The 26,916-nt window shown below is 39.4% G+C and overlaps 1 protein-coding gene across 2 annotated transcripts in view; it reads left to right on the top strand.

Moving 5' to 3' along the window:
• Positions 1-746: 746 nt before the first annotated feature.
• Positions 747-26,916, top strand: part of PLD5 (phospholipase D family member 5) — a 418,024-nt gene continuing 391,854 nt past the window's right edge. The window contains exon 1 of one of the 2 annotated variants that reach the window (XM_020982070.2): positions 747-1,435. In XM_020982070.2, coding sequence (XP_020837729.1) covers positions 1,247-1,435 — 189 coding nt within the window. In that variant the 5' untranslated portion in view covers positions 747-1,246. The remainder of the gene's footprint in view (positions 1,436-26,916) is intronic. The other variant, XM_020982069.2, reaches the window with a different exon arrangement.

Below are 26,916 nucleotides of genomic sequence, written 5' to 3'. Positions count from 1 at the left end.
AGCTTCAGTGGCTACATTGGGCTGTGGTGGTCATGATGTTAACAATGCCAGTTAAGGACAAATGATAATGCACCCTGGAATATTTGCATTACTGCACCTAACATGCAAAGTATTATCCAGGAAGAAAGCATTCTGGGACTAAAACCTGGTGGAGCTCTTCCCCCTTCTTTCCCCTCAACCCCTTCTACATCCACAATACACTTAGAAAGGATTAATGAATTCTTTGAATGGGAAGTTATTCAACTTTTAGAGTGAAGAAAAGGAAATAAGAGAAAGTTAGGGGACCGGGAAGGACTGAAGGTAGATGGATGGGTGGATGGATGGATGGGTGTGGGTTAGGAATGGAGGGAAGTGATTGCCTTAATGTCTTTCCTACCCTATCTCCTGAACTGCCCGAAGAGGAAGAGGAGGGAGGAAAAGAAGGAGGGATGAAGAAAGGATTCTCTTCCTGAAGTGTGTGTCCCTTAAAGTTAAAACCAGAAGGACAAGGTGCAATCCTTTCAGAGAACAGAGGGTCAGGGGGCCACCTCTGCCTGATCCTGGGGTGGAGAAGGAGTAGCAGGCTGGGCGGCTTCAGGCAGCTGGACTCCGTGTTCCTCTCCTAACCTCAGCAGCAGCAGCAGCAGCAGCAACAGCAACAGCAGCAGCAGCTTCAGCTGCTCACTGCACCAACCTGCGGGCTGGCTGGAGAGCACCGGCCCCTCCCACTCCCACTCCCCTCCACCCCCTGCCGCCCTGCCACCGCTACGGCCGCCTCCTCCTCCTCTCCCTTCCCTCTCCCTAGTCCCCTGCCCCCCAGTCCCAGCCGGTGCCGCAAGGAGCCTGGTTGTGAGGTGTCTGTCCTGGACTGCAGCTGGCCGGGCGACAGAGACTGCCAGCCACCTGCACCTGGCGCGGCTGCCTTCCAGTAGCTTGGGCACCCTCTCCCCCTCCCCCTTCAGTCCCCCACTCCCTTCCCACCTCCTCAAACCCTGACATCAGCCTCCTCCTCCTCCTCCTCCTCCTCCCCTCCTCCATCACCACCTTCTCCAGGGAGCTCAGCTAGCTTCCCACTGCCTCCTCTCTCCTCTTCCTTTGCTCTTGCCATTCAGCCCCACCACTCCCCATCAGCTAGCACTTCTGCCTCGGCTTCCCCCTCTCCCTGCCCCCTTCTCAATCTCCTCTTTTCTCTCTCTCCTCCTCCCTCCTAACCCCCACCCTAAGCACCCCCTCCCCAGGACAGGGGCCGTAGCCTTGTCATGTCAGGATGGAGATCCGGCAACACGAGTGGTTCTCGTCCTCCCCCCACGAGGGCTTCGAGCAGATGAGGCTCAAAAGCCGCCCCAAGGAGCCCTCCCCGAGCCTCACTCGAGTAGGTGCGAACTTCTACAGCAGCGTCAAACAGCAAGACTACAGTGCCAGTGTCTGGCTCCGGAGGAAAGACAAATTGGAGCACGTAAGGGTCTCCCCCACCTCCTTCCATGGGACTCCTTGCCCTGCTCCTTGCCCCTGTCCTTCAAGTGCCCCGAGGATGGTAGGGAGTTGCTTTGGAGTCTGAAGTGGGAGGGTGGTTGCTTGGTTGCTTGGGTTGAAGGGTTACAATGGGAGGAAGAAGTGGCTCCTAGTCCAGAGACACCTCCTTGGGTCTCCCTATTTGCTGTCTTGGGCTCTGGCTGACCCAAAAAACTGGCTTCTAATTCCGCATTCAGCGTGCTAGTTTTCCTGCCTTGCACTTTCTTTTGGTAAATGACCAGCCTGTGGGGAGTGGACGGGAAGGATTCCCTTCAGAGCGCAACCCCTTGTATCATAACTCAGGCTCATGTAGTGTTTTCTTGAGGGTGCGGGATGTGTGATGGGGAGTGGGGGGAGGTAAGATTTGTGGAGGATCGGCTACCGTGGGTGGATCTGATGAATGCGATTTGCATTCGATGTATTTTTAAAGTGCGTTTATGATGCCTATTAGGGGAATTTTCGTTTTTCTCTCACACACACATAAGCTTCCATAAACTTGGAGCAGTTAAGTTACCTAGTGAAGATGAAGTGCATGCTCCGTTAGAGTTTTCCTGCAGTGTCCATTCTGATGAAGCTCATAGGTACACTCCAGAGTTGAGCCAAACCAGAGGAATGTTCATGAACCGAATGGAAGGCAGAAGACAGAACAGATTAGTGGGAAACACACAAACCTGCTAGTACGACTTAGACTAAGGACTGGATAACAGGGGTGGGTGCTTGGAAGTTAAGTTTACAATGCGTGCAGAATATTTTTCTTCTTTTAAGCAGAAGTATGAGGCTAGCTTTATCAGGAAGGGAAAAGCCCCCTATCTCCCATCCCTACTTTTCCTCAAAATTATGTGTATTTCATCAAACTACATAAATTATATTTGCTAGAACCTCCATAATTCAAACGTCAAAAGATGAGCCTGGGAAAAATAAGTCAAGAGTGCAGTACAACTAGTTAAAGTGAATAGAGTATCTCTCTGAGCTGCATAATCCACCTTGTGCTTGTGATCATAGCATATTATGGTCTTGTATTCAGGTTATATCTCCAGTTGTGATGAAAGGATAAGAACTCCTCGAAATCATATGTTTCCAGCCTTTGCACAGGGCACTGAATTCTCTCTCTCCTCCACATGTCTCTCTGATGCTCTACAGTTACAACAGGGTTTCACAGGAGAAAGCCTGTTAGCAGGGCATTTCTCTATTACAAATCAAAAGGAAGGTCAGTGCCTTTTCTTAGTAGAACTAATGTTTAAGTCTCAGAAAGCTTGTCATTTCAGGCTTTGAATTTGGTAGCAGGTTCTGCTTTGAGTTCCCACAATCGTTTGCTAAGACAACACTGCTCCTCCATCTCTGATTCTTTTAGCAATTGAAGTAATTACAGAGCTTCAGATATCTGGAGGTTTAAAAGGCAGTGGCATCTAATAAAAGATGGGCAGGAAAAATTTATCCAAGATAAAGAGTATATCTTTCTTCTTCCCTAAAATTGAGGAACAAATAATATTTTCATGCAATTTGGATTTTTGTGATGTTCTGCATTTGGTACTAGTACAAAGTGTTCACAATCCTGAAGTACCTAAAGTAGGGGGAAAAATGCTTCATTGTATATAGTTTCACTATTAATGCAAGTGCTTTGGAAGGTCGGTGCTTTTAGCTGATCCATTTCCTTTATACTGATGCAAATCAATAAAGAGAAAAGATGGGAAACTTTTTGTGTGTGCTTCTTGTTAAGCTATAGATCCTGACTGATTTTATTGTTAAATACTTATTCACTTCAAGATACTCTTTAAAAGTATTAATTGAATTGGATGATAGTGGGGTAAAGCAAGTATAGGCTTTCTGGGATTGTAAGGCAGGGTGATTGCGCCACTCTTGAGAGGCCAAATAAATGAATGGATGACTTCATCATTTAAAATCTTGCTTCTCTCTTCTTGCCTCTACCTATGTCTAATAAACAAATATATTATTCTTATATCAAGGAATTAGTAATATCACTATTTTAAAAAAAAACCTCAATGATTGTGGGGGCTTGTTTTCTGCTCTCCTCCTTTAAGAAGCCGTGTGTTCCTGTTCTGATATTGCTTCATGTGTTTACTTACTTTTCTGAAAGGAGACCTTACTTCAAGTTGCATCTGTTTTGGTGGCACATTGCTCCTTGTGGAATTTTGCTGGCAACAATTTCTATCTGCTTCTAGAATCGCAACTTTTAAGTTGCTAGGAAAAATGAAATATGCCTATTTAAAAACTTGATTTGCAGTTGTGCTCTGTTTACCATATTTCATATAAATCATGATGGAGTCAATTTATCATTGGCTTTAAGTTATACATATGAAGACTAAAGCAGATTCTTCCAAAATGAATCTAACAGTTGACAACTCATACTGCTGATATATGAAATGTAATAATGTATCATGTCTGTATTATAATAAAATCGTGGTCACAGAGCAAGTGAAATGGATTTCCCTAGCAGCATCCTTCCAAAGAACAAATTCAAAGGTTGATATGATTGGATTTCATCAAACAATATACAAAGATCACATTTCTAAAATAAACTTATATGCCCTTCCTCTCCCCTCTCTTCTTCTCGCCTGTCTCTTCTGCATCAGAGATGATCACAATTTTTAATCATGTGGGGAAAAATTAATTTATGTTTGTAATAAAGGAGAGCATGTGCCTAAAAAGTTTCCCATGTAGCTCTTTTCCTGGTTGCTTTTAATGGTCGTCTAAATACTAAGAGAAATGAAAAAAAGTAATTTATTATTTTCAATGAGAAGCATTTTCAGCCCTGAAAGACAAGTCCATGTGCAGAGGTGAAATGTAACAGTATGGCGTGATTTCAAATCCAATCTCTATCTCTACTTATCTGTATGTCCTAGGGTAAGTCACTTCACTCTGGGCCTCAGTTTTCTCATACTTAAAATGAAGGGATTAGACTAGGTGACTTTTAAGGACACTCTGGGCTCAAAATCTATGAACCTGTAAAGAGAGGTGTTTTTGCTATGAATCTTGTAGGATTGTTTCCATGCCAATATTAGGGAGGTTGCTATCCACTTTTCAACTGTTACTGAATTAACAAGAAAAACATTTTCAGGAGTCAAGCACCCAATGCTTTTTGTCCTGAAGCCCAAATTTCCTTAGTAAGAGATGTGCTTGGAAAATAAGGCTAGACCTTTTTTCTCTATTAGCTAGTATCTAGATTCCTTTTAGGCACAAGCTAATAATGTAGTGTGAAGATCTGGCAAAAGCCATGAACAGAGATGCTGGAAAGATCAACCATATTATCTCATCCTTGAGGCTTAGTAGAGTTCAACTATCCCAGAGGGCAGTCAAACATTAACCTGAAAGCCCTTTTTGCCCCAACCCAGAAGGGTAGGAAGAAGTAGTGTTCTCCACTAGAAATTCTGGAGTGTGGCCTGGCGTCAGGGGAATGTTTTCATCCTGTCTTGATAGATAGCCACAATTCTGTTGGGGAGGGTACAGCTTACCTCCTCAGATATATTTGCATAGTTGGCTGCTGTCAAATAATTTATTCATGAGAGTTTCCTGCCCTCTCTCTCTCTCTTTTTTTTTCTGGTCACAACCAGGTGTACCTGCTTTTTCTCCCTGGAAGAATAGGTTTGCCCATACTCTGAGAGAAGTTCTATAGGACTGGAAATATATAGAATAATAGCTGAAGAAGAGAAATGGAGGGAAAGGAATAAGAACTTAAGCACCTACTATGTGCCAAGCACTGTGCTAAGCCCTTTACAAATATTATCTCAGTTGATCCTCACAACAAGCCTAGGAAGTTGGTTATTATTCCCATTTTACAATTGAGAAAACTGAGGCAAATAGAAGTTAGGTGACTTGCCCAAGGTCACACAGCTAGTAAGTGTCTGAGGCTGATTTTGAACTTCTAGACTCCAGGCTCAGGATTCTATCCCTTGTGCCATCTAGCTCTCATAGCCCAACTCTCTCATTTTACTGATGAGGAAACTGAGGCCCAAACACATTAAATGACTTGCCCAAGCTCACACAGGTAGTAGCTAGGTTGGGGTGAGACTTGAGATGTGAGGAGTCCCTATATCAGAATGGTTGCCTTAGCTTTTTGCCCATTCTTTATACAAGTGAGACGGATAATCAATCAAAAATTCTTCCTCCAATATCCCTTCCTTGTTGTTCAGATGATTGCCTCCGTTCAACTCTATACTGACTACCTGAATTTCTCAGTGCTCACTTTTGTATCTAACTCTTTATATCTGATACCATCTATATAATCTGTTGTTGACTCTTGGAATCCTCTGGTTCCTGCTATCTATGCTTGACCTGCTGCCTGCTCCACTGTTCACCAGTCCTAACTCCACATGAAGTTGTGAGTTCTCCATTACTGAGCTCTTCAAGTTTGTTTATGGGTTACTGCTTTTGGAAGATATAGAAAGGGGATTCCTGGTCAGGTATGGGTTGGTCAGAATGACCTCTGAGATTCTTTCCAAATTTGATTATTTTTCAGGTCCTACAAGTAAGTCGATATCCTACTTACTTCCTATAGCCCAGGGCTACCAGTATGAGTTATAAAACTATTTAGACTACAAGAAACCCTGTTTAACATATTTTTGAATCAAATGATAAATGAGGGTATCTTTGTTTATTAATTTCCTTTTACTCTTTCTTTTTTTAAAAAATCTCTTCCTCTAAATGCAAATTGGCACTAACAAAAATAGGGTTTATATTACCAGTGATTAGTAAATAAATGACACAATCACAGTTACTTCTTGAAATTACTTATTTCAGGGGCAGCTAGGTGGCACAGTGGATAGATCACTGGCCCTGAAGTCAGGAGGACCTGAGTTCAAATCTGGTCTCAGACCTAATACTTGACACTTACTAGCTGCGTGACCCTGGGCAAGTCACTTAACCCCAATTGCCTAAAAAAAAAATTAAAGTTAAAATAATTTTAAAAAAAAGAAATTACATATTTCAAAGGAGTGCAAAGGCATAGCTGAAATCGATTACATTGGACCGAGATGATGAGATAGGCAATAAGTGTTGACATTATATAATCTCATTTCTACCCCCAAAAAACTGATTAGAGAGAGAGAAGGAAAAGAGACAGATAACTGGAGTAAATGTAGTTTAATGTTTTTCAAATTTTATAATAAAATTCTTGCTATATGTTTATGTTACATCCTATAAAAAGAATGCCAAGTAAACATTTTGGACCTTTGAAAAATATTGTTATTATACGCAAATATACTCCCAGAATAAGTAAGAAATAATTATTTCTGTGCTTTTTTAACTCCCGAAGGCCAAAATATAAAGCCAAGTCTCCTAGCATTGTCTAATGAGTTTCTTTGTTTTTTGCTATGTATTGTGCTTATCACATTTGCATCGCTAATGTACTCTTTCAAAGTGTATTGGCATTTGAGTTAGTTTTAAACGGTCTTTGATGATTTTTCCTCCTAATTTGGGCCGGGTTGATTGATTGGACTAGAACATATGTGTGTGTTTATAGCTATTTAATTAGCGATATTAGATTCTTGGACTTAACTTTTTTCTGACATTGGTACATGATACCTCCATTTCTAGCAAGGATGCTAGTTTTCCCTAAAAAGCATAGTTTCATTATGATTTCCTTTGCTTTTGCTAGGTTTGAGCCCTAATCATGTTTTCCTTGCTTTTCATTTTAACTGTGATGTTAGATTCTTTTGAATAGCTTTTGATTCAACAAACATTTCAAGTCTCATTTCTGATACTTACCAGCTGTGTGGTCCTAGACAGATCATTTAACCTCTAAGTGCCCTAGATAATTTTCTAAGACCTTAAGTTGCAGAGTAATTGCCAATGGCAATGGATATGAGTATTTCTTTACTGTGACATCCCCTTCCTTGATGAAATCATAGATCTAGGCCAAGAAAAAAAATGTGCAAGGAAGTACACACTTGATGTTGGGGATACAAATAGGAAAAACAAACAGTCCCCATCCTTGACAACTTATAACTTAGTAGAGAAGATAAAGCATGTATACAGTAACTATATAAGCTGCTTATTTGCATTAGGAGAAATTTAACAGGAGAGAACTTTAAAAGGAGAAACAACTGAACTGGGGATGAGTGGTGAGGTGATTTCAGGGAACGAGTTGGCACCTGAACCGAACCTTAAAGGAAGAGGTTTCAGTGGGCAGATTTATGGGGTACTCCACATTCCAGGCATGGGAGATAGACCACTGAAACACAAGGAGGTAATCAGATTGGAAGATGATTTTTCTTGATATTTACACATTATATTGAAATGTATAATGTTCTTGTCAGCAGAAACTCATCATTCAGTGTCTAAAAGAATGCCATCAAAAGTGTTGAAGTGCCTTGAAATGCTAGCCAGATTTCCACTGTTAGCAGATCCAATATTTACCAAGAAAGTATATTTTCCCCAAAGCAACAGTACAAAATAACACAATTTCTGAAATCATTAATGGAACCCACAAGCAAGACTTGGTGATAATATGGTGAACTTTCATTATGGGCCTTATTCTATTCATGTTACCAAGTTTCAGCTCACTCTGTACTTCCAAGTTAATGTACTTCAGTTAATCAATCAATCAATCAATCAGTAATCACTTATTAAACCATTACTGTGTGTCAGGCACCATGTTAAGCACTGGGGATACAAAGAAAAATTAAAAACAGACCCCCTTCTCCAGGAGCTAACATTTAATAGGAGATACAACATATACCTAATAAGTGATACAAGATATAAGCAGAATAGACAGAAGATAGTGGGGAAGGGACTACCAGCTGAGGAGAGTAGGAAAGACCTCTTGTAGAAGCTAGTACTTGAATTGAGTCTGGAAGGAGACCAGGGATTCTAAAAGGCAGAGTTGAGGAGGGAAAGGATCCGAGATATGGAGTAGTTCATGGAGTGTTAAAGACATAAAACCACAAAAAGCTATCTTTACTCTGGAAGGTTTACCATGGTGTAATAATCATATGATGATGATAGCTAGCATTTATGTAGCACCTACTATGTGCCAGACACTGTGCTAAGTGCTTTACAAATATTATCTTATTTGACCTTCACACCAGCTCTGGCAGGTAGGAAACTGAGGCAAACAGAGGTTAAGTGAGTTTCCCAGAGTCACACAGCCAGTAAGCATGAGATAGGATTTGAACTCAAGTCTTCCTGACTCCAGGCCCAATGTTCTATCCATTGTACCACCTAGCTACTTTAAAGTTAGCATTAGCTAACTTTCTTTGAGTTTGCATATGAGATTCATTCATGGGATCAAAGGAAATCTCCTTCATATCTCTGATCTTCAGTAAGTTTTCTTATGAGTAAAATAGTGATTATAATACTTGAGCTATCTATCTCATAGGGTTTTGGGTTTTTTTTCTATTATGTTTTTTGTTGTTGTTGCTGTTTTTGTTTTGTTTTGTTTTTTTTTTGCTGGGAGAAAACTTTGTAAAGTGCACCATACTTGTGATTTGTTATTATGAAAAGGGCAATGCTTTAGGAAGCTGAGGTGGTCAGGAAGATATGTACAGGAAAGGAAGGTTTTGAACTGGGCCTTGAGCTATTTAGTTAGGCAAAGAGAAGTAGGGTAGACATTCAAGGCAAAGGTCACAGAATTAGCAATGATCTCTTAATTGCCCAATCAGATGGTGTTTTCTCAGGCTTCATCCTTCTCAGCCCATTCTGGTGTATTTAACATTGTTGACTGTCCCTTCCTCCTACACATTCTCTCTTTATGTCAAGTCAATAAGCTTTTGTTAAGCAGCCTCTATATAGACAAACAGAAAAAGGCAATAAATAATGATAACCTTCTCTGATCTCGAGGAGCTCACAGTCTAATGAAGGACATAGCATGTAAATAACTATGTATAAACAAGATAGCTTTAGATAGAGATAGATTTATAGGCTATTTTTCTAGAGGCTATATAACATGTATATATCCTATGGATACATGTAGGGTTTGTCTCCTACATGAAGATATATCCTACAGATCTATATACATCTATATAGAGTAATTTGGAAGTAGTCTTGGAGGGAAGGCATTGAGATTAAGGAGGACTAAGAAAAGCTTTTTGCAGAAGGTGGAATTTTATCTGGAACTTGAAGGAAGCCAGGGGAGTTAGGAATTGGATATGAGGAGGGAGAGGGTTCTAGGTGTGGAGAAGAACAAATGAAAATTCCTGGAGTCTGGAGATGGAGTGTCTTATCTGGGAAACATCAAGGACGCTGGTGTCACTTGACAGCAAAGTAAGTGGATGGGAATGAGATATAAGACTGGGGAGAGGTAGAAAGGGGCCAGGTTATGGAAGGCTTTGAAAGCCAAACAGAGGATTTTATATTTGATTCTGGAAATAATACGGAACCATTGGAGTTCACTGAATAAGGGATGACATGGTAATACTTATTCTTTAGGAAGACAAATTTGACAGCTAAATGGTGGTTGAACTGGTTTAGGGAGAAGCCTGAAGTGGAAAGAACAATCCTATTCTAAGCCCTTAGTACCTCATGCCTGGACTATTGAAATAGTCTTCTGCTTGTTAGTATAGTTTTAAGCAATTGAAGTTCAATAACTGTTTGCTGATTGGTCTATTTATCTGCATTGAGGAAAGGGCACATCTTCTAATTCTTCGTATTTCATATAGTACTTTCCACAGTTCCCTGGCACATGGTAGGTGCTCCTTAGATACTTGTTGTCAGTGATAATAATGATACAAATTCTCCCAAAAGTCTCAGCGCAGTTTTAAACTTAAACTTAGACTTTTGGGACATTCTTTATTGTACACAAAAATGTATTGTGATTATGTAGTTATAAGTGCAGTAGAAACAAAAGAAATACAAATATAGTCAGCATGGGGGGGGGAGGAGAGAGATGTTCTAGTGGAGCGTGGAACATATCAGGAGAAAAGATAGGTAATTGGAGGAAAGAGAAAAGTTAAAAATAGGGTGACGCCCAAGAGAAATCTTGATCTGGGGAAACAGCATGGCATAACAAAAAGGGGAATGGATTTGAATGCTGAAAATTTAATTCTACATTAGAGACATTAGCTGTGTAACCCTGGGCAAGTCACCCAACCTCTCCATGCCTCAGTTTATTCATCTGTAAAATGTAGAGACTTAGCTTCTTAGTTGTTGTTTTCTCTGCAACCCAAAATCTATGATCCTGTAGTCCACATTCTAATCTTGACTCTTCCAATTATTCCCTGTGTGTGACCATGGGTAAATTATTTCCCATCTCTGTGCCTCAGTTTCCTACTCTCTAAAATGAAGAAGTTGGATTAGATGACCTCTATGGTCTCTTCCAGAACTAAGTCTATGATCCTACGAGTAGATTAACTAACTGAAGTCAGACAAATTTATGTGAAAAGTTTGGAAAGCTCTAACTGAATTATAAAAGGGAATATGGAAGCTTAAGATGAAGGACCTGAATTAGTAGAAAAATCTTGGAAGATATCATAACGAACACTAGGTATTTAAGGAGCATCTACCCTGTGCCAGAAAACTGTGATAGTTAAAGCATGGAGTACAAAGAATTAGAAGACCTGTCTTTGTCCTTAATGAAGTTGAATAAGAAAATATTTTTTGAGGGTCTATTATATGCAAGGGGTGGTATTATACACTATGAGGGCTACAGAGATGAACAAGGCTGTCCTTGCAATCATAGAGATTGTAGTTAGAGAAGATGAAACATGAACACAGATTTCAGTAATACAACATAGACCATGGTAGTTGGAATGAGATGGAAGAAGAAATCTCCTAAGCCTATAAGGAAGGGGAAGACTTACTGGAGGAGGCAGTATTTGCTCCGGACCTTGAAGGATTGAGAGGAATTGGGTAGGCAGAATAAGAGACAAGTGCTTCATGCTAGACAGAATAAATAGAGTGAATAAAAACTCCAGGGGTAAGAAAGTATAGTTTTCCAGAATCAATTGGAAGTCCATGAAGAATGAGGAGAATAATAATAGGATAAGGCTGGAAAGAGAGTTTGGGGCCAAACCATTGAAAACCTTGCATCCCAGGCTAAGGATTTTGGATCTTTTATAGCAGGTAATGAAATATCATTGATGGTTTCTGAGCAAATAAGTGAAAAGAGATACAGTATGATCTGAAGGAAAGAGCACTGTACTATATGAAGATCTGGATTTGAGTCTCAACTCTGACACTAGCCAAAATGGCTCCCAGGCAAATCATATGGGCTCTCTGAGCTTTAGGACCTCAGCTATAAAATGGAAATTATAACATGCATACTTCCTTCCTTATGTTGTTATTGTGAGAAAATAATTTTGCAAAGTGCTGTGTAAATGTGAGTTATTATTAGGAGCAGAGCTCTACTTTGGCAAGGTTACTCTGGCAGCAGCGCTTAAGATGAACTGAAGTGGGGAGAGCTAAAAATGAGTAAGTAAGTCAGAAGACTGGTAATGGCATGGGTGAGAGGTAATGAGAACCTGCCTAGGGAGTTGGTAGTGGGAAAGATATGACAGGACTTATTCATGGATAAATAATAACCTGATATATCATAGACCAAGTGCCAAATGAATACGCTAGAAATTGTGGGAGAGCAAGATCAGATGTATAATAAGGAACCACTCAAGAGATATAGAAAAAAAATTTAAATAGGGCTGCATCAAAACAACATAGAATCAGAGAATTGCTGTGAATTTTGAGGTTGGACCGTCTAGTCCAACCCACACCTGATAGGAGTTGCCACTACAGTATAACTGAGAAGTGGTCATCCAACATCCATTTGGAGACCACCAGTGAAGGACAACTCACTACCTACATGAGCAGCCAGCTTTGGATAGTTCTGATTGTTATGAAGTTTTTCCTGACCTCAAATCTCTTTATAACTGCCACCTGCTGTTCTTTATTCTTCCCACTAGAACAAATCAGAACAAGTCTACTTCTTACTTTCCCACATAGCAACCCTTCAAATCCTTCATGATTGCTATCATGTCTGTTCTGAATCTTTGCTTCCACAAAGTAAGCATTCCTGGTTCTTACAGCTGAACCTTATCCAACACTGAGTCCAAGCCCATCACCTTCCTGGTTGTCACTCTCCAGTTGAGCGTGCATTAAAAGAAGGGTAGCATGTTAAGGTAGAGTATCTGGAGAGAGGGAAGCCGTAGTCTCTGCAGTGTTTCCCCCTGGTCAGAGGACATCTGAGTATTTTGTTTAACTCTGGGCAAGATGTTGTAGAAGGACAATGACAGAGGATTGTAGACAGGATAATAAAGGAATTTAAAATTATGTTATAAGAAAAATGAATGATCAAAAGGATTTGGAATGTTTATCCTGGAAAAGGGAAAATGTCAGGGGGACCTAGATAGCTACCTTCCAAAATTCAGTCATATGGAAGAGGGATTAGAGATTTATTTTACTCTGTTACTGGTGGAAGGGGAGGGGTGTTACACAGAACTGTGTACAGTGAGTAGGAGTAATATACTAATAATAATGATGATGATGATAATAATAATAATTTGGCTGGATAACAGAGAAAATTTAATGATTATAGTTACCTCAGGTGGTAGTGATATACCTGTTACTGGAGATGTCTAAGCAGAGACCAAATGATCACTTACTAGAGATTTATAGGGAGGATTCTAGATTCACCTAAGGGTTAGATTAGATGATCTCTCAGGTTCCTTCCTTCTGTGGTTCTAACATTATAGAGAGAGCCACATCTGAATGACTCCTCTTCTTCAAACTCAGAATTTATTTTATATTTTAAAGTCAGTTAATAATTTATTAAGCATCTACTATGTGTTTAGCACTGTACTAAGTGCTGGGAATAAAGAAAGGCAAAAGAGATTCTTTTCTCCCAAGGAATTCATAGTCTAATGAAGAAACAACAAGCAAACAAATATCTACATATAAACTATATACAGAATAAATTGGAGATAATCAAAGAGGGAAGGCGATAGCATTAAAGGGGATTAGAGAGGGCTTCTTGTAGAAGGTGGAGTTTTAGCTGGGACTTGAAGGAATCCAGAAGGTAGAAATGAGGAAGAAGATTATTCTAGGCATGAGGGGATATCCAGTGAAAAGAACTGTGGGGAAGGAGAGTCCATAACTTCCTTGGTGATTTAGCCCCTAACAACCTTAGTATAATAACATCATAGACTCTCGAAGTTGAATGGGACTCTACTCTAGATGTCATTTAGTCATCTAGCTCCCCTGATACATGAAAACCTTTTGCAGTATGCTCATAAGTGATCATCTAGTATCTGAGTGAGCACTGCTAATGATTGGCAACTCACTACCTTGTGATGACTGGCTGATTAGGTCACTTGCCCATGGTCACCCACCAAATAAATGATGTTTCTTAACAGTTAGGAAAGCCAATCAATAAGCATTTACTTAGTGCCTAGTATGTATGTGCTAGCACTGAAGCCATTGTTGTTGTGTTTTATTTTCTTCCAAAAATGCATTTTAGTTTTAATGAGAGGTAATGTCTTGTAATGGCCATGATATCAGGAGGACCTGCGTTTCAGTCATACCTCTGCCCTATACTAGCAGCAATCACACTAGCAACAAGGTTATAGTTTGCAGGGAAGGGGCTCATCTATATTGGTAGGAGTTCCCCACCAGAAGCTTCATACACTGATAAAATCACAGACCAGTGGCACCCCCTCTACCTCCTTTAACCCCCACCAAGAAAACATTTTAACAGATTAGTTTGATGAACAATTATGGTTAAGAAAAAAATATTGAGTGATCCAGATGGACTGTCTTCCCTGCCTCAACTCACCTGTTCATTGTTCATTCTTTTTCTTTGTTTGAGTAGTGTAGACCAGAAAAATCTAAGCATTTGCAGTAAAGAATGTGTCAAAACAGCTTTAAAATTCCTTTAAAGACCTGCCAGTCTTAATTATTATGTTTCTTCTACTATGACTTTTTGGCTTGGCTGTTTCCAAACTATTTTCACCCCTTTATATCTTCTTGCTTCAATCCATGACAAAATTTGCAAACATGACTAAAAGTATAGCCCTTTAAGATTTGTAATACAGGCTTAGAGAAGGAGGCAACATAGTGGAAAGTGTGCTGTCATTGGAATTAGGGGATGAAGAGTTCAGATTCAGGCTCTGATGCTATGTAAGTGACCTTGGATAAAATCACCTAACCTCTCTGAACCCCAGTCCTCTCACATAAAATAAGGGGCTCCTATGAAGTGACCTCTAAAGTCCTTTACATCTCTATGCTTTGATGCTGTGTTTTTGTGTATTGTTGTTCAATCATTTTTCAGTTGTGCCTGACTCCTCATGACCTCATTTGGGGTTTTCTTGGCAAAGATACTGCAGCGATTTGCCATTTCCTTCTCTAGCTCATTTTACAGATGAGGAAACTGAGGTAAACAAGGTTAGGTGACTTGCCAAGAGTCACACAGTCAGTGTCTGAGGCCAGATTTGAACTCAGGTCTTCCTGATTCCAGGCCCAACACTCTATCCACTGCACTACCTAGTTGCCTGTGTTTTTATGTAAACACGTTAGAAAATAAACCCTATGGATAACTGTCACTGGGACTACTGTCAAAGCCCAGATCAGGAGAAATGGTGATCCAGTGGATGCTCAATACATGTTTGTTTTTTTTTAATTGCTCACTGATCCATTCCAAGATTGGAAAATAATCTCCCACTAAAGAGTATTAGTAATAGGTCAAAAAGATATGTGATCCCCATCCCCCACCCTGTACAAGTTAAGTTTCTTTCACCAAGTATTGAAACAGTTTTTGAGACTTATTTGGATTAGGAGTCTAAAGGCTCAGACTGCTGGCATCACTTCCTAGTGGCCTGAGTACAAAACAGTCAGGAGGAGCTACTGGTATTCTCTGATGTTTGGCTGGGGGACACCATGGGTAATTTTGAGGCAGGGTAGTTTTGCTTAGCCAAATTAATTCATAATGTTTTTCTATGTATTTATTGTCAGATATCTTTCCCCTGCTATGGCAAAACAAATGTTTTATTAACTATTGAATGACCTTTAAGAGTCTCATTTTGTTCCAGTATTGGACTTTAGCTCCCAAGGGACTGGCATGAGTAATGCCCAGACCAAAACAGTATACATCAACAACTGACCAATAAGATGGTCTCTTAAAGCATCTATTTTTTGAAATGAAACATTCATGGTATTTCAATTTAGTTAGCCCCTATATATAATTAACATGGACAGTCCAAAATAAGCCCATAATTTATGACAGAGGAAGATATAGACCATGTAGTTTTATATAATGTAATTCCTTACAAAAAATTAGATTTATTTCTTTATTTTTGTAGTTCTCAAAATGTGATCTAGGGAGTTCTGAGGTTGCCTGAGACCCTTTAGGGGATCCACAAGGTGAAAACTATTCTCACATATGCACGTAGATATATGTATATATACAGACATATACATATATGTATGTGTATACGCATGCACACATATATTAGATGGAAAGCAATCTCAGAGGGAAAGTTTTAGCATTTAGGGGAACCAGGAAAGGCTTCTTGCTGAAGCTAGGATTTTAGCTTGTCTTCAAAAAATCAGGGAAGGCAGAAGGCAGAGACAGGAAGGAGAACATTCCAGGAAATGGGCACAGGAGAAAGGGGAAGGGAATAAACATTTATATATCATGTACTATATGCCAGGCTCTATTCTATAGTTGAGGACACTGAGCAAACAGAGATTAAGTGACTTGCCCAAGTTCACACAGCTAGTAAGTTTCTAAGGCTGGACTTGAACTCAGGTCTTCCTGACTCCAAGCCTAGTGCTCTTTCCGCTGGGGTCAGTGCTTATCCATATACCTCTAATAAAAAAGCCAAATAAGTCACTTTCTAATTCTGGACTTGTCCTTTAAGCTATTCTGCAACACAGGCAGAGAGAGAGCAGATTTAGGTTTAAAAAGTAGACTCTGGAAGTAACATGGTACATTGGAAAGAGTAGGAGGTGTTGTATATTGGATGCAGACTATCTTGATTCAGATCCTAGCTCTGCCCCTTACTACCTGTGTAATCTCACTGAGTCATTAATTACACTGACCCTCAGGTTCTTCATTTGTAAAATGAGGAATTTAGACTAGATGACCTCAGAGGTCCTTTCTAGCTCATGAACTTTTTGTCCAATATGCTATATTCTTTGGTGTAAATATAGTTGAATATTTAATTCAACTTGACAATCTACTATATGCAGGACACTATATTTAGTAAACCATAACTAAGAGCTTTTTTTATTTATGAACTTTTGAAATCCTACCAAGCCTTTAAGATGCATTACAAATGACCCCTCTGTCAGAGTCTTCCCCAGATTGTTAGAGTTGTCAATGATCTTTCCTTATTCTAACCTCTTACAGTACTTCACAATTGTTTTATTTGATTCTATTATGCTCATTAAAAAAAGACCTATAATTTCATTGCTGTAGAGATGATAAGAAGCTTCCTCTAGCAATGAAGGTTGGTATCTCCTTAGAACTTGAAGTCTTTTTCAAAAGAATTTATTTAAATATTTATTTTTAATTTTCAACATTCCCTTCGACAAGATTTTGAGTTACCAATTTTCTCCCAATCTTCCCCCTACCCTACCCCAAGATGGCATGCATTTTGAATACTACCCCTTCTTCTAATCTGCCCTCTCTTCTGTTACCTACCCCCGCCATCCACTTCACCTTCTATTTTCCTGTAGGGCAGGATAGATTTCTATACCCAATGGCCTGTATATCTTATTTCCCATTTGCATGTAAAAACAGTTTTTAACATTTGTTTTTAAAACTTTGGGTTCCAGGGGCAGCTAGGTGGTACAGTAAATAGAGCACCTCCCTTGGAGTTAGGAGGACCTGAGACCAAATCCGACCTCAGACACATAATACTCACTAGCTGTGTAACTCTGGGCAAGTCACTTAACCCCAATTGTCTCCCCCAAAAAAACCAAACAACTTTGGGTTCCAAATTCTCTCCCTTCCTCCCTCCCCACCCACCTTTACTGAGAAGGCAAGCAGCTTGATACAGGTTATACATGCAAAAACAATTCTATAGTAGTCATGTTGTGAAAAACTAACTATATTTCCCTTCATCCTATCCCACTCCCTATTTATTCTATTCTCTTTTTTGACCCTGTCTCTCCTCAGAAGTGTTTGCTTCTGATTACCCCCTCCTCCAATCTGCCCTCCCTTCTATCATCCCCCCTCTCTTATCCCCTTCCCTTCTATTTTCCTGTAGGGTAAGATAGATTTCCATACCCAATTGAGTGTTTATGTTATTCCCTCCTTAAGCCAAATCCAATGAGAATAAGATTGCCTCATTCCCTCTCACCTTCACCCATTTCCCCTCCACTGTAAAAGCCTTTTCTTGTTTGTTTCATGTGAGATAATTTACCCCATTCTACTTCTCCCTTTCTCCTTCTCCCATAATAATCCTCTCTGATCCCTTAATTTTATTTTCCAGATATCACCCCTTAATCTTCAACTCACCCTGTGCCTTCTATCAATCAATCAATCAATCAATCAATCAATCTATCTATCTATCTATCTATCTATCTATCTATCTATCTATCTATATACATATATACATATAATTTTTTCCCTCCAACTACCCTAATACTGACAAAGGTCTCATAAGTTAAAAATATCATCTTTCCATGTAAGAATGTAAAGAGTTCAACTTTAAAGTCCCTTATGATTTCTCTTTTCTGTTTACCTCTTCATGCTTCTCTTGAGTCTTATATTTGAAAATCAGATTTTCTATTCAGCTCTGGTCTTTTCATCAGGAATGCTTGAAAGTCCTCTGTTTCACTGAATGTCCATTCCCCACCTCCCAAAGATTATATTCAGTTTTGCTAGGTAGGTGATTCTTGGTTGTAATCCTACCTCCTTTGCCCTTCAGAATATCATATTCCAAGCCCTCTGGTCCCTTAATGTAGAAACTGCTAAATCTTGTGTTATCCTGATTGTGTTTTCATAATACTTGAATTGTTTCTTCCTGGCTGCTTGCAATATTTTCTCCTTGACCTGGAAACTATGAAATTTGGCTACAATATTCCTAGAAGTATTCCTTTGGGGATCTCTTTCAGGTGGTGATTGGTGGATACTCTCAATTTTTATTTTACCCTCTGGTTCTAGAATATCAGGGCAGTTTTCCTTGATAATCTCTTGAAGATGATGTTTAGGCTTTTTTTTTTTTTGATCATGGCTTTCAGGTAGTCCAATAATTTTTAAATGATGTCTTCTGGATCTATTTTCCAGGTCAGTTGTTTTTCCAATAAGATATTTCACATTGTCTTCTATTTTTTCATTCTTTTGATTTTGTTTTACAATTTCTTGGTTTCTCATAAAGTCACTAGCTTACATTTGCTCCATTCTAATTATTAAGGAAGTATTTACTTCAGAGAGCTTTCGGACTTCCTTTTCTATTTGGCCAATTCTGCTTTTGAAGGCATTCTTCTCCTTATTGGCTTTGTGGATCTATTTTGCCATTTGGATTGGGCTATTTTTTAAGGTGTTATTTCCTTAAGTATTTTTGGGGGGGGTCTCCTTTAGCAAACTATTGACTAGTTTTTCATGATTTTCTTGCACCACTCTCATTTCTCTTCCCAGTTTTTCCTCTGCTTCTCTTACTTGATTCTCAAAATCCTTTTTGAACTCTTCCATGGCCTGGGACTGATTCATATTTTTCTTGGATACTTTGGATGTAGGAGTTCTGACTTTGTTGTCTTCTTCTGGTCTTATGTTTTGATCTTCTTTGTCACAAAGTAAGATTCTATGGTCTGACTTTTTTTTGTGCTGTTTGCTCATGATCCCAGTCAATTATTTGACTTTTAAAATTTTTGTTAAGGCAGAGGTCTGCTTCCAGTGTGGAGAATGTACTGTCCCAAGCTTCAGGGGTTTTGTGTAGCTGTTTTCAGAGATACTTCTAGGGGACTCAGAAATTTTCATTTCTTCCAAGTTGGTAAGATCAAAGATGAGATGTTTACTCCTTTCCTGTCCTGTGTTTGGCTCTATGATTGACCACAAGCACTCTTTTCTGCCTTGGAACTGTGAAGATTCCCTCTTCACTGCTGCCACAAGCTCCACCATGCTAGTGCTCCTACTCATCCCAGGATCACCACTCAGAACTGCAACCCAGATCCACGCACAGGCAAAGGAAGAGAATCCTGCCTCAATGCCAGCAAAGAGATCCCTGCAATCCCCCTCTGATTACCCCTTTGATCCCCCCTCTGTCTGTGGGCTGAGAGCTCCAGAATCAGCAGCTGCCCTGGGGCTGCAGCTGGTACTGGGGCTGGACTGAGCTCCTCCCTCACCGTGGTTGATAGACCCTTCCTACTGACCTTCTAAGTTGTCTTTGGCATTTGTGGGTTGAGAAGTCTAGAAACTGCCACAGCTGCCTGTGATTCAGTCCCCTGAGGCCTGCTCCAGGATTACTGAGGCCTGATCTTTGCTGGCTCAGCCCACACTGAACAGTGTTCCTTTCCCATCCCCATGCAAGAGACCTTTCCTGCCGACCTTCCAGGTTGTCTTGGCCTGGAAATTTGCTGCACTTTGTCTTTTTGTGGGTTCTGCTGCTCTAGAATTTTTTAGAGCCATTTTTTACAGGTATTTGGAGGGGTTTTGGGGGGGGGCTCAAGCAAGTCACTGCTTTTACTTCACCATCTTGGCTCTGCCCCCTAGAACTTACAGGCTTAAAGAGTTGCTTGGGCCACTTAGAAGTTGTGTCATGTCTAGGGTCAAATAGGTAGCATTTGTCAGAGAGGGGACTTTCAGCCCAGATTTTCCTGAATTCCAGATCATTTCTCTGTCCAGTACACCATGCTGCTCTTTGTAACTGTTGCATAGTTATTACACATTATTGTGTATTTTTATAGATCCCTCATGCCCCTCATTGTAAGCTTCATGAAGACAGGGACAGTGTTTGAATTATCTTATTACCTAGTGTAGTACTTTGAATGAAAAATAGTTGTTGAATGAATGGACTCCATTTACTGTGTTGGAAACACCCTTCCACTCCATTCTGTTGTCTCAATTTCCAAACTCCTCTTCAAAACCCACTTAGAACTTTTCAAAGTAATTTCTTACTATGGGGATTCCTTCTCCTAAGTGGAAAACCCAGGAGTCTAATCTAATTATTCTAGTCAATCTTACTTCTTATCCTGGTATAGATTGCTGAATGCTGGGTTAACAGCATTGCCAGCAATGCTCTGTTTTCTCCTAGTAGCAGCTAAGTAAGAAAAGGAATGACAAAGACTGTCTTCCCAATTACCTAATAAGGATGATTCATGAGAATTTTGTGAATCTTTACCAGTCCAATCCCAGTTCGTATTCTTTTTTTTTTTTTGCCTTTGGGCCTTTGCTTCTTACTAGACAGTGGTATAGAGCTCTATCTTGCCATTGATTGTTTCCTAGTTGTTCTGTATGTCTCTTGTTCGTACATATTTGTTTGCATGTTGTCTCCCCAGTAGAATTTGAGCTCCTTGAGGGCAGGGGCCATCCTTTCCCTCATTTATATCCCCAACACTTAGCATGTAGTAGTGCCTGACAGGTGTTTAATGCTTATTTACTGATGTAAATTTCTAGAAATTGATATATTTTATGGATGAGAAGGAGGAAGACGTGTCAATGCTCTGGGAACATGGGTGGTAGTTTGCATATTCAACGCAAATTCTAATGAACTTTATTAATTATGGCATATTTACAATGTGATTCTGGTGGGATGTTACTCAAAAGTTGGCTGTTACCCAGATCAAATGAGGTGATATCCATGAAACATTTAATACTATGTCTGGCATATAATAGATGCTTAATAAATGATAAATAAATAATATTATATATATTATAAATAAATAAAAAACAAATAAATGTCCTTCTTTCCCCTCCCCCTGTATAAACTTAGGTTTAGGTAATTGTCAGTCTTGCTGCATTAGAATTTTTCCTTTATGATATTAGTGTAAATAAATTTTCTTTTGCATTGAATTGTAGAGCCTCGCAGGATTAATGTTATCACAGATTTCTTATTAGGTGAATGAGGTGAATATTTTATTTACCTAAGTAAGAAACAAGCAGAGTTGATTCATTTATAATTATGATAATAATTTACTTCTCTGGGCTTCAGTTTTTTTCATATGTAAAATGAGAGGGTTAGATCTGATGGCCCTAAGGTCTTTTCAGCTCTAAATCCATGATCCTATACCTAAAGAGGCTGCCTAGCATATTGGATAGTCATCTTCTGAGCATTCGAGTTCTACCTCTGATTCACACTGGCTGTGTGATCCTGGGCAAGTCATTTAACTTCTTAGTGCTGCTCTAGACTAGAGGTGTTCAACCTTACGCTGTAGACTTCATGTGGCTAGCAACATACCCAAACCAGATTAAAATATAATTGGGAAGCATTTAACAAAATAAATAAAAATACAATTAAATATAGATAATATTCCATTTAAAAACTGTTAATATATGCCACCTCTTTCAAGCCTTTTGTACCATTTAATGCCTATCCATCCACCCACCCCCATTTCTACTTGAGTTTGACACTACTGCTCCATGTAATTTTCAAAGACCAAGTGACAGAGACCTACACTAGGGAAGAATGTTTCCTATACCACTACTATAATAGCTACATTCTGCATCCCTATGATCCTTAGTGTCACTCCTTCATTTTACAAAAGACTTGCCTAAAGTAACACTGGCAGTAATTAAGTAGTAGATGTGTGGTCAAAACCTAGGGGAAATGGCCCCGGATCCATTGGCTCAATTCATTATACTACACATTCTTTGGTGTAAATTTGGTTGAATATTTAATTCAATTCAACAAACAATCTACTGTATGCAGAACATTATATTTAAGAATGATATCTAACTTTTTTTTTCTTGTTATTGTTGTTTGTTGTTTTTGTTTCTGGGGCAAGCATTGCATATCAAGCCTGGTCTAACTGGTGAGAAACCTGACCTCAGTAAAGGGGTGTTGTGCCCCTAAACAGAGACCCAGGAAAATCAGCTTGAGGCTGCTGCTGGAGAGTAGAGAAGGGAGGAAGCAGAATGGGGAAGGGGAGAAGCATACCTGGCCCACCATCTGTTAGGTTCCTCTTTTAACTAAATTTCATTTGTCAACTAAGTGCTAAGCTCTGTTATTTCTCTGACACTGAAGGCCTCAAAGTATTTTCAGCACCCTCTAAATTTGGTACCCTGGGGGAAAAGCCTTATCATTCCACCCTCATTATAACATTGATGCTTGGCACTGAATCAAATGAAAAAGATGCATTCTTTTACACTCTAGTAAGGGTTTGGTATGGAGCAGAGTATACAGTCTAGGAAGAGTTTCATGTGCAGGGAACATGTTCTAATTCAGACAGCTTCCCAAATGCTCTGGATCTGTATTATGATTTTCATATGGCTGCTGTCAGTCATTTTATTCAAACTTCATAAGGAACCAGTTATACTTTCTTCTCTGTGAAGGAGTGGTATAGGTGTGATTATGATTTGACAGTATCCTCTGCCAACATTTCAGAAATGGATTAGAGGGAAAAAATCTTTTGTTTATCAAATTAGTCATAAGGAAATTTTAATGGTTGGGTCTCATGGGGAGAGAAGGGAAATAGGTAGACATGATTCTATACATTAAATTAAATTTCTCCTCTAATAGAGAGGAATTAACACCTCTTTCACTGTCTTTTGCTTGCATGTTTCTACACTAAGCATGAAGATGCAAAGGGTTTGGGATAAAACTGATGAGTATCAGTGTATGTGCTAAAATCCGTAAGGACTATTTCCTTTCATACACCAGGCAGACTAGATGCCTAGTTATGTTTCAAATTCTTTGGCATTATCGAAGGAAAATGTTATTGGGAGAAAAGAACCTCATCTTTTCCTTACTGGATGTAATTTTTAAATTGGTTGTCCAACTTGAGGTAGACTGAAGGAGAATCATTTTTTTACTGTATTTTATTCATTTTTCCAGTTCAGGAAAATAATCATTAGGGTATGGACAACCACATAAATAATTTACTGTTTAAAGTGAATATTGCTGTCTGTCTAGTTAATGGACTATCATTGTAACAAGGACAGAGAGTCCTTTTCATTTCAATGGTTATGGAATCATAGGGTTTTGGAGATTGAAGGGAACTTTGAGATCCTTCAGTCCTACTTGACCCCCTCATTTTGAAGACAAGAAAGCTGAGACCCTGAGAAACTATGACTTGTTCAAGGTCACAGCTTGTTAGTACACTTGATGAAAACCCAAGCCTCAAGACTATGAGTTTAGCACTATTTCAATAACATCCCACTTCTTTCACTAATATTGCATCTTTAGAAATATATGAGGTCTCTAGAGGGCTAAAGGGATTTTTTTGTCCTTCTTTCAACAATAATAAATTCTGCTGTAACATTTTGACTAATCCTTCCAACTAGAATCATCTTGACTTCTGAAAGATACTGTGGCCAGAGATCTCCTAGTTTCACTGTATACCAAATCCTTTAGTGAAGGTGATTGATAGGGGTCAACGAATGTACTACAGTGCTTCAGTTCAGTCATTTTTCAATCATATCCAACTCTTCATGAGCTCATTTGGAGATTTCTTGGCAAAGATACTGGAGTGCTTTGACTTTTCTTTCTACAGGTCATTTTAAAGATGAGAAACTAAGGAAAACAGAGTTAAGCGACTTGTCTAGGGTCACACAGCTAGGAGGTATCTCAGGCCAGATTTGAACTTAAGAAAATGAGTCTTCATAACTGCAGGTTTAGGACTCCATCCACTGCATCACCTAGATGCCCTGCTTTTGTTGTCCAGTCATGTCTAACTCTTCATGACCCCTTTTGGAGTTTTCTTGGCAATTTCTTTCTCCAGATCATTTTAGAGATGAGGAAATTGAGGCAAATGGGGGTAAGTGACTTGCCCAGGGTCATATAGCTAGTGTCTGATAATTTGGGTTTTTAAAAAATTTTTAAAATAAATTTATTTATTTTCAGTTTTCAATATTTACTTCCACAAGATTTTGAGTTCCAAATTTTCAACACATCTCACCCCTCTCCCCACCCCAAGATGGCATGCATTCTCAATATCCCTTCCCCTAGTCTGCCCTCTATTCTATCTCTTCCCCCCTTCTCTTATCCCCTTCCCCTTCTATTGTCCTGTAGGGCAGGATAGACTTCTGTATCCCATTTCCTGTATTTCTTATTTCCCAGTAGCATGTGAAAACATTTTTTTTAAACATATGTTTTTAAAACTTTAGGTTTCACATCTTCTCCCTTTCTCCTTCCCCACCCACCCTCATTGAAAAGGCAAGCAACTCAATATACGTGTGCAGTTATGCAAAACACTTCCATAGTAGACATGTTGTGAAAAACTAACTCTATTTCCCTTCATCCTATCCTGCCCTCCCATTTATTCTATTCTTTCTTTTGACCCTGTCCCTCCTCAGAAGTATTTACTTCTTATTACTCCCTTTCCCAATCTGCCCTCCTCTCTATCAACCCCCTGCTCTCTTGTCCCCTTCTCCCCTATTTTCCTAGGGTAAGACAGATTTCCTACCCAATTGAATGTGTATGTTATTCCCTCCTTAAGCCAAATCCTATGAGAATAAGATTCACTCATTCCCTCTCACCTTCCCCTTTCCCCTCCACTGTAAGAACTTTTCTTTTCTGTTTTTTTGTGAGATAATTTACCCCATTCTACCTCTCCCTTTCTTCTTCTCCAGTATAATCCTCTCTCATCCCTTAATTTTATTCTCCAGATATGACCCCTTAATCTTCAACTCACCCTGTGCCCTCTATCTATCTATCATCTATCTATCTATCTATCTATCTATCTATCTATCTACTATACATACATATAATTTTTCCTCCAACTACCCTAATACTGACAAAGGTCTCATGAGTTATAAATATCATCTTTCCATGCAGGAATGTAAACAGTTCAACCTTAATAAGTCTCTTATGATTTCTCTTTCCTGTTTACCTCTTCATGTTCCACTTGAGTCTTGTATTTGAAAGTCAAATTTTCTATTCAGCTCTGGTCTTTTCATCAAGAATGCTTGAAAGTCCTCTATTTCACTGAATGACCATTTTTTCCCCTGAAGGATTATACTCAGTTTTGCTGGGTAGGTGATTCTTGGTTGTAATCCTATCTCCTTTGCCCTCCGGAATATTATATTCCATGCCCTGCTGTCCTTTAATGTAGAAGCTGCTAAATCTTGTGTTATCCTGATTGTGTTTCCACAGTACTTGAATTGTTTCTTCTGGCAGCTTGTAATATTTTCTCCTTGACCTGGGAACTCTGGAATTTGGCTACAATATTCCTAGGAGTTTTCCTTTGGGGATCTCTTTCAGGAGGAGATCTGTGATTCTTTCAATTTCTATTTTGCCCTCTGGTTCTACTATATCAGGGCAGTTTTCCTTGATAATTTCTTGAAAGATGATGTCTAGGCTCTTTTTTTGATCATGGCTTTCAGATAGTCCAATAATTTTTAAATTCTCTCTCCTGGATCTATTTTCCAGGTCAGTTGTTTTTCCAATGAGATATTTCACATTGTTTTCTAATTTTTCATTCTTTTGGATTTGTTTTACAGTGTCTTGATTTCTCATAAAGTCACTAGTCTTCCAATTGCTCTATTCTAATTTTTAAGGAAGTATTTTCTTCAGTAATCTTTTGGACTTCCTTTTCCATTTGGCCAATTTTTCTTTTTAGGGCATTCTTCTCCTCATTGGCTTTTTGGACCTCTTTTGCCATTTGGGTTAGGCTATTTTTTAAGGTGTTATTTTCTTCAGTATTTTTTTGGGTCTCCTTTAGCAAGCTGTTGACTTGTTTTTCATGATTTTCTTGCATCACTCTCATTTCTTTTTCCAGTTTTTTCTCTACTTCCCTTACTTGCTTCTCTAAATCCCTTTTGAGCTCTTCCAAGGCCTGGAACTGATTCATATTTTTCTTGGAGGCTTTGGATGTGGGAGCTCTGACTTTGTTGTCTTCTTCTGGTTGTATATTTTGATCTTCTTTGTCACCAAAGTAAGATAATATAGTCTGACTCTTTTTGTGCTGCTTGCTCATGATCCCAGCCAATTACTTGAGTTTTAAACTCTTTGTTAAGGTAAGAGTCTGCTTCCAGTGTGGAGAATGCACTGTCTCAAGCTTCAGGGGCTTATATAGCCGTTTTCAGAGATACTTCTAGGGAGCCGTAAATTTTCAGTTCTTGCAAGGTGGTATGATAAGGGGCGAGGTATTTATTCCTTTCCTGGCCTGTGCTGTGGTCTATTAGTGACCACAAGCACTCCTTTCTGCCCTGGAACTGTGAGGAAGTTTTCCTGTTCACAACCACTACAAGCTCCACCATGCCAGCGCTCCTCCTTACCCCAGGACCCCCATCCAGAACTGTGACCCAGATCCAAGCACAGGCAAAGCAAGAGATTCCTGCCTCAGCACCAGGAGAGAGATCCCTGCAGTCCCCCTCTGATCAGCCACTGTATTCCCCCAGTCTGTGGCCTGGAAGCTTGGGAAGCAGCTGCTCACCCCAGGGCC

The sequence above is a fragment of the Phascolarctos cinereus genome, unplaced genomic scaffold, assembly GCF_003287225.1.
Source record: "Phascolarctos cinereus isolate Bilbo 61053 unplaced genomic scaffold, phaCin_HiC Scaffold_5;HRSCAF=322, whole genome shotgun sequence".
Classification (NCBI taxonomy): domain Eukaryota; kingdom Metazoa; phylum Chordata; class Mammalia; order Diprotodontia; family Phascolarctidae; genus Phascolarctos; species Phascolarctos cinereus.
Note: the sequence above shows the minus strand (reverse complement) of the source record. Positions and strands in the feature narration are given on the sequence as shown.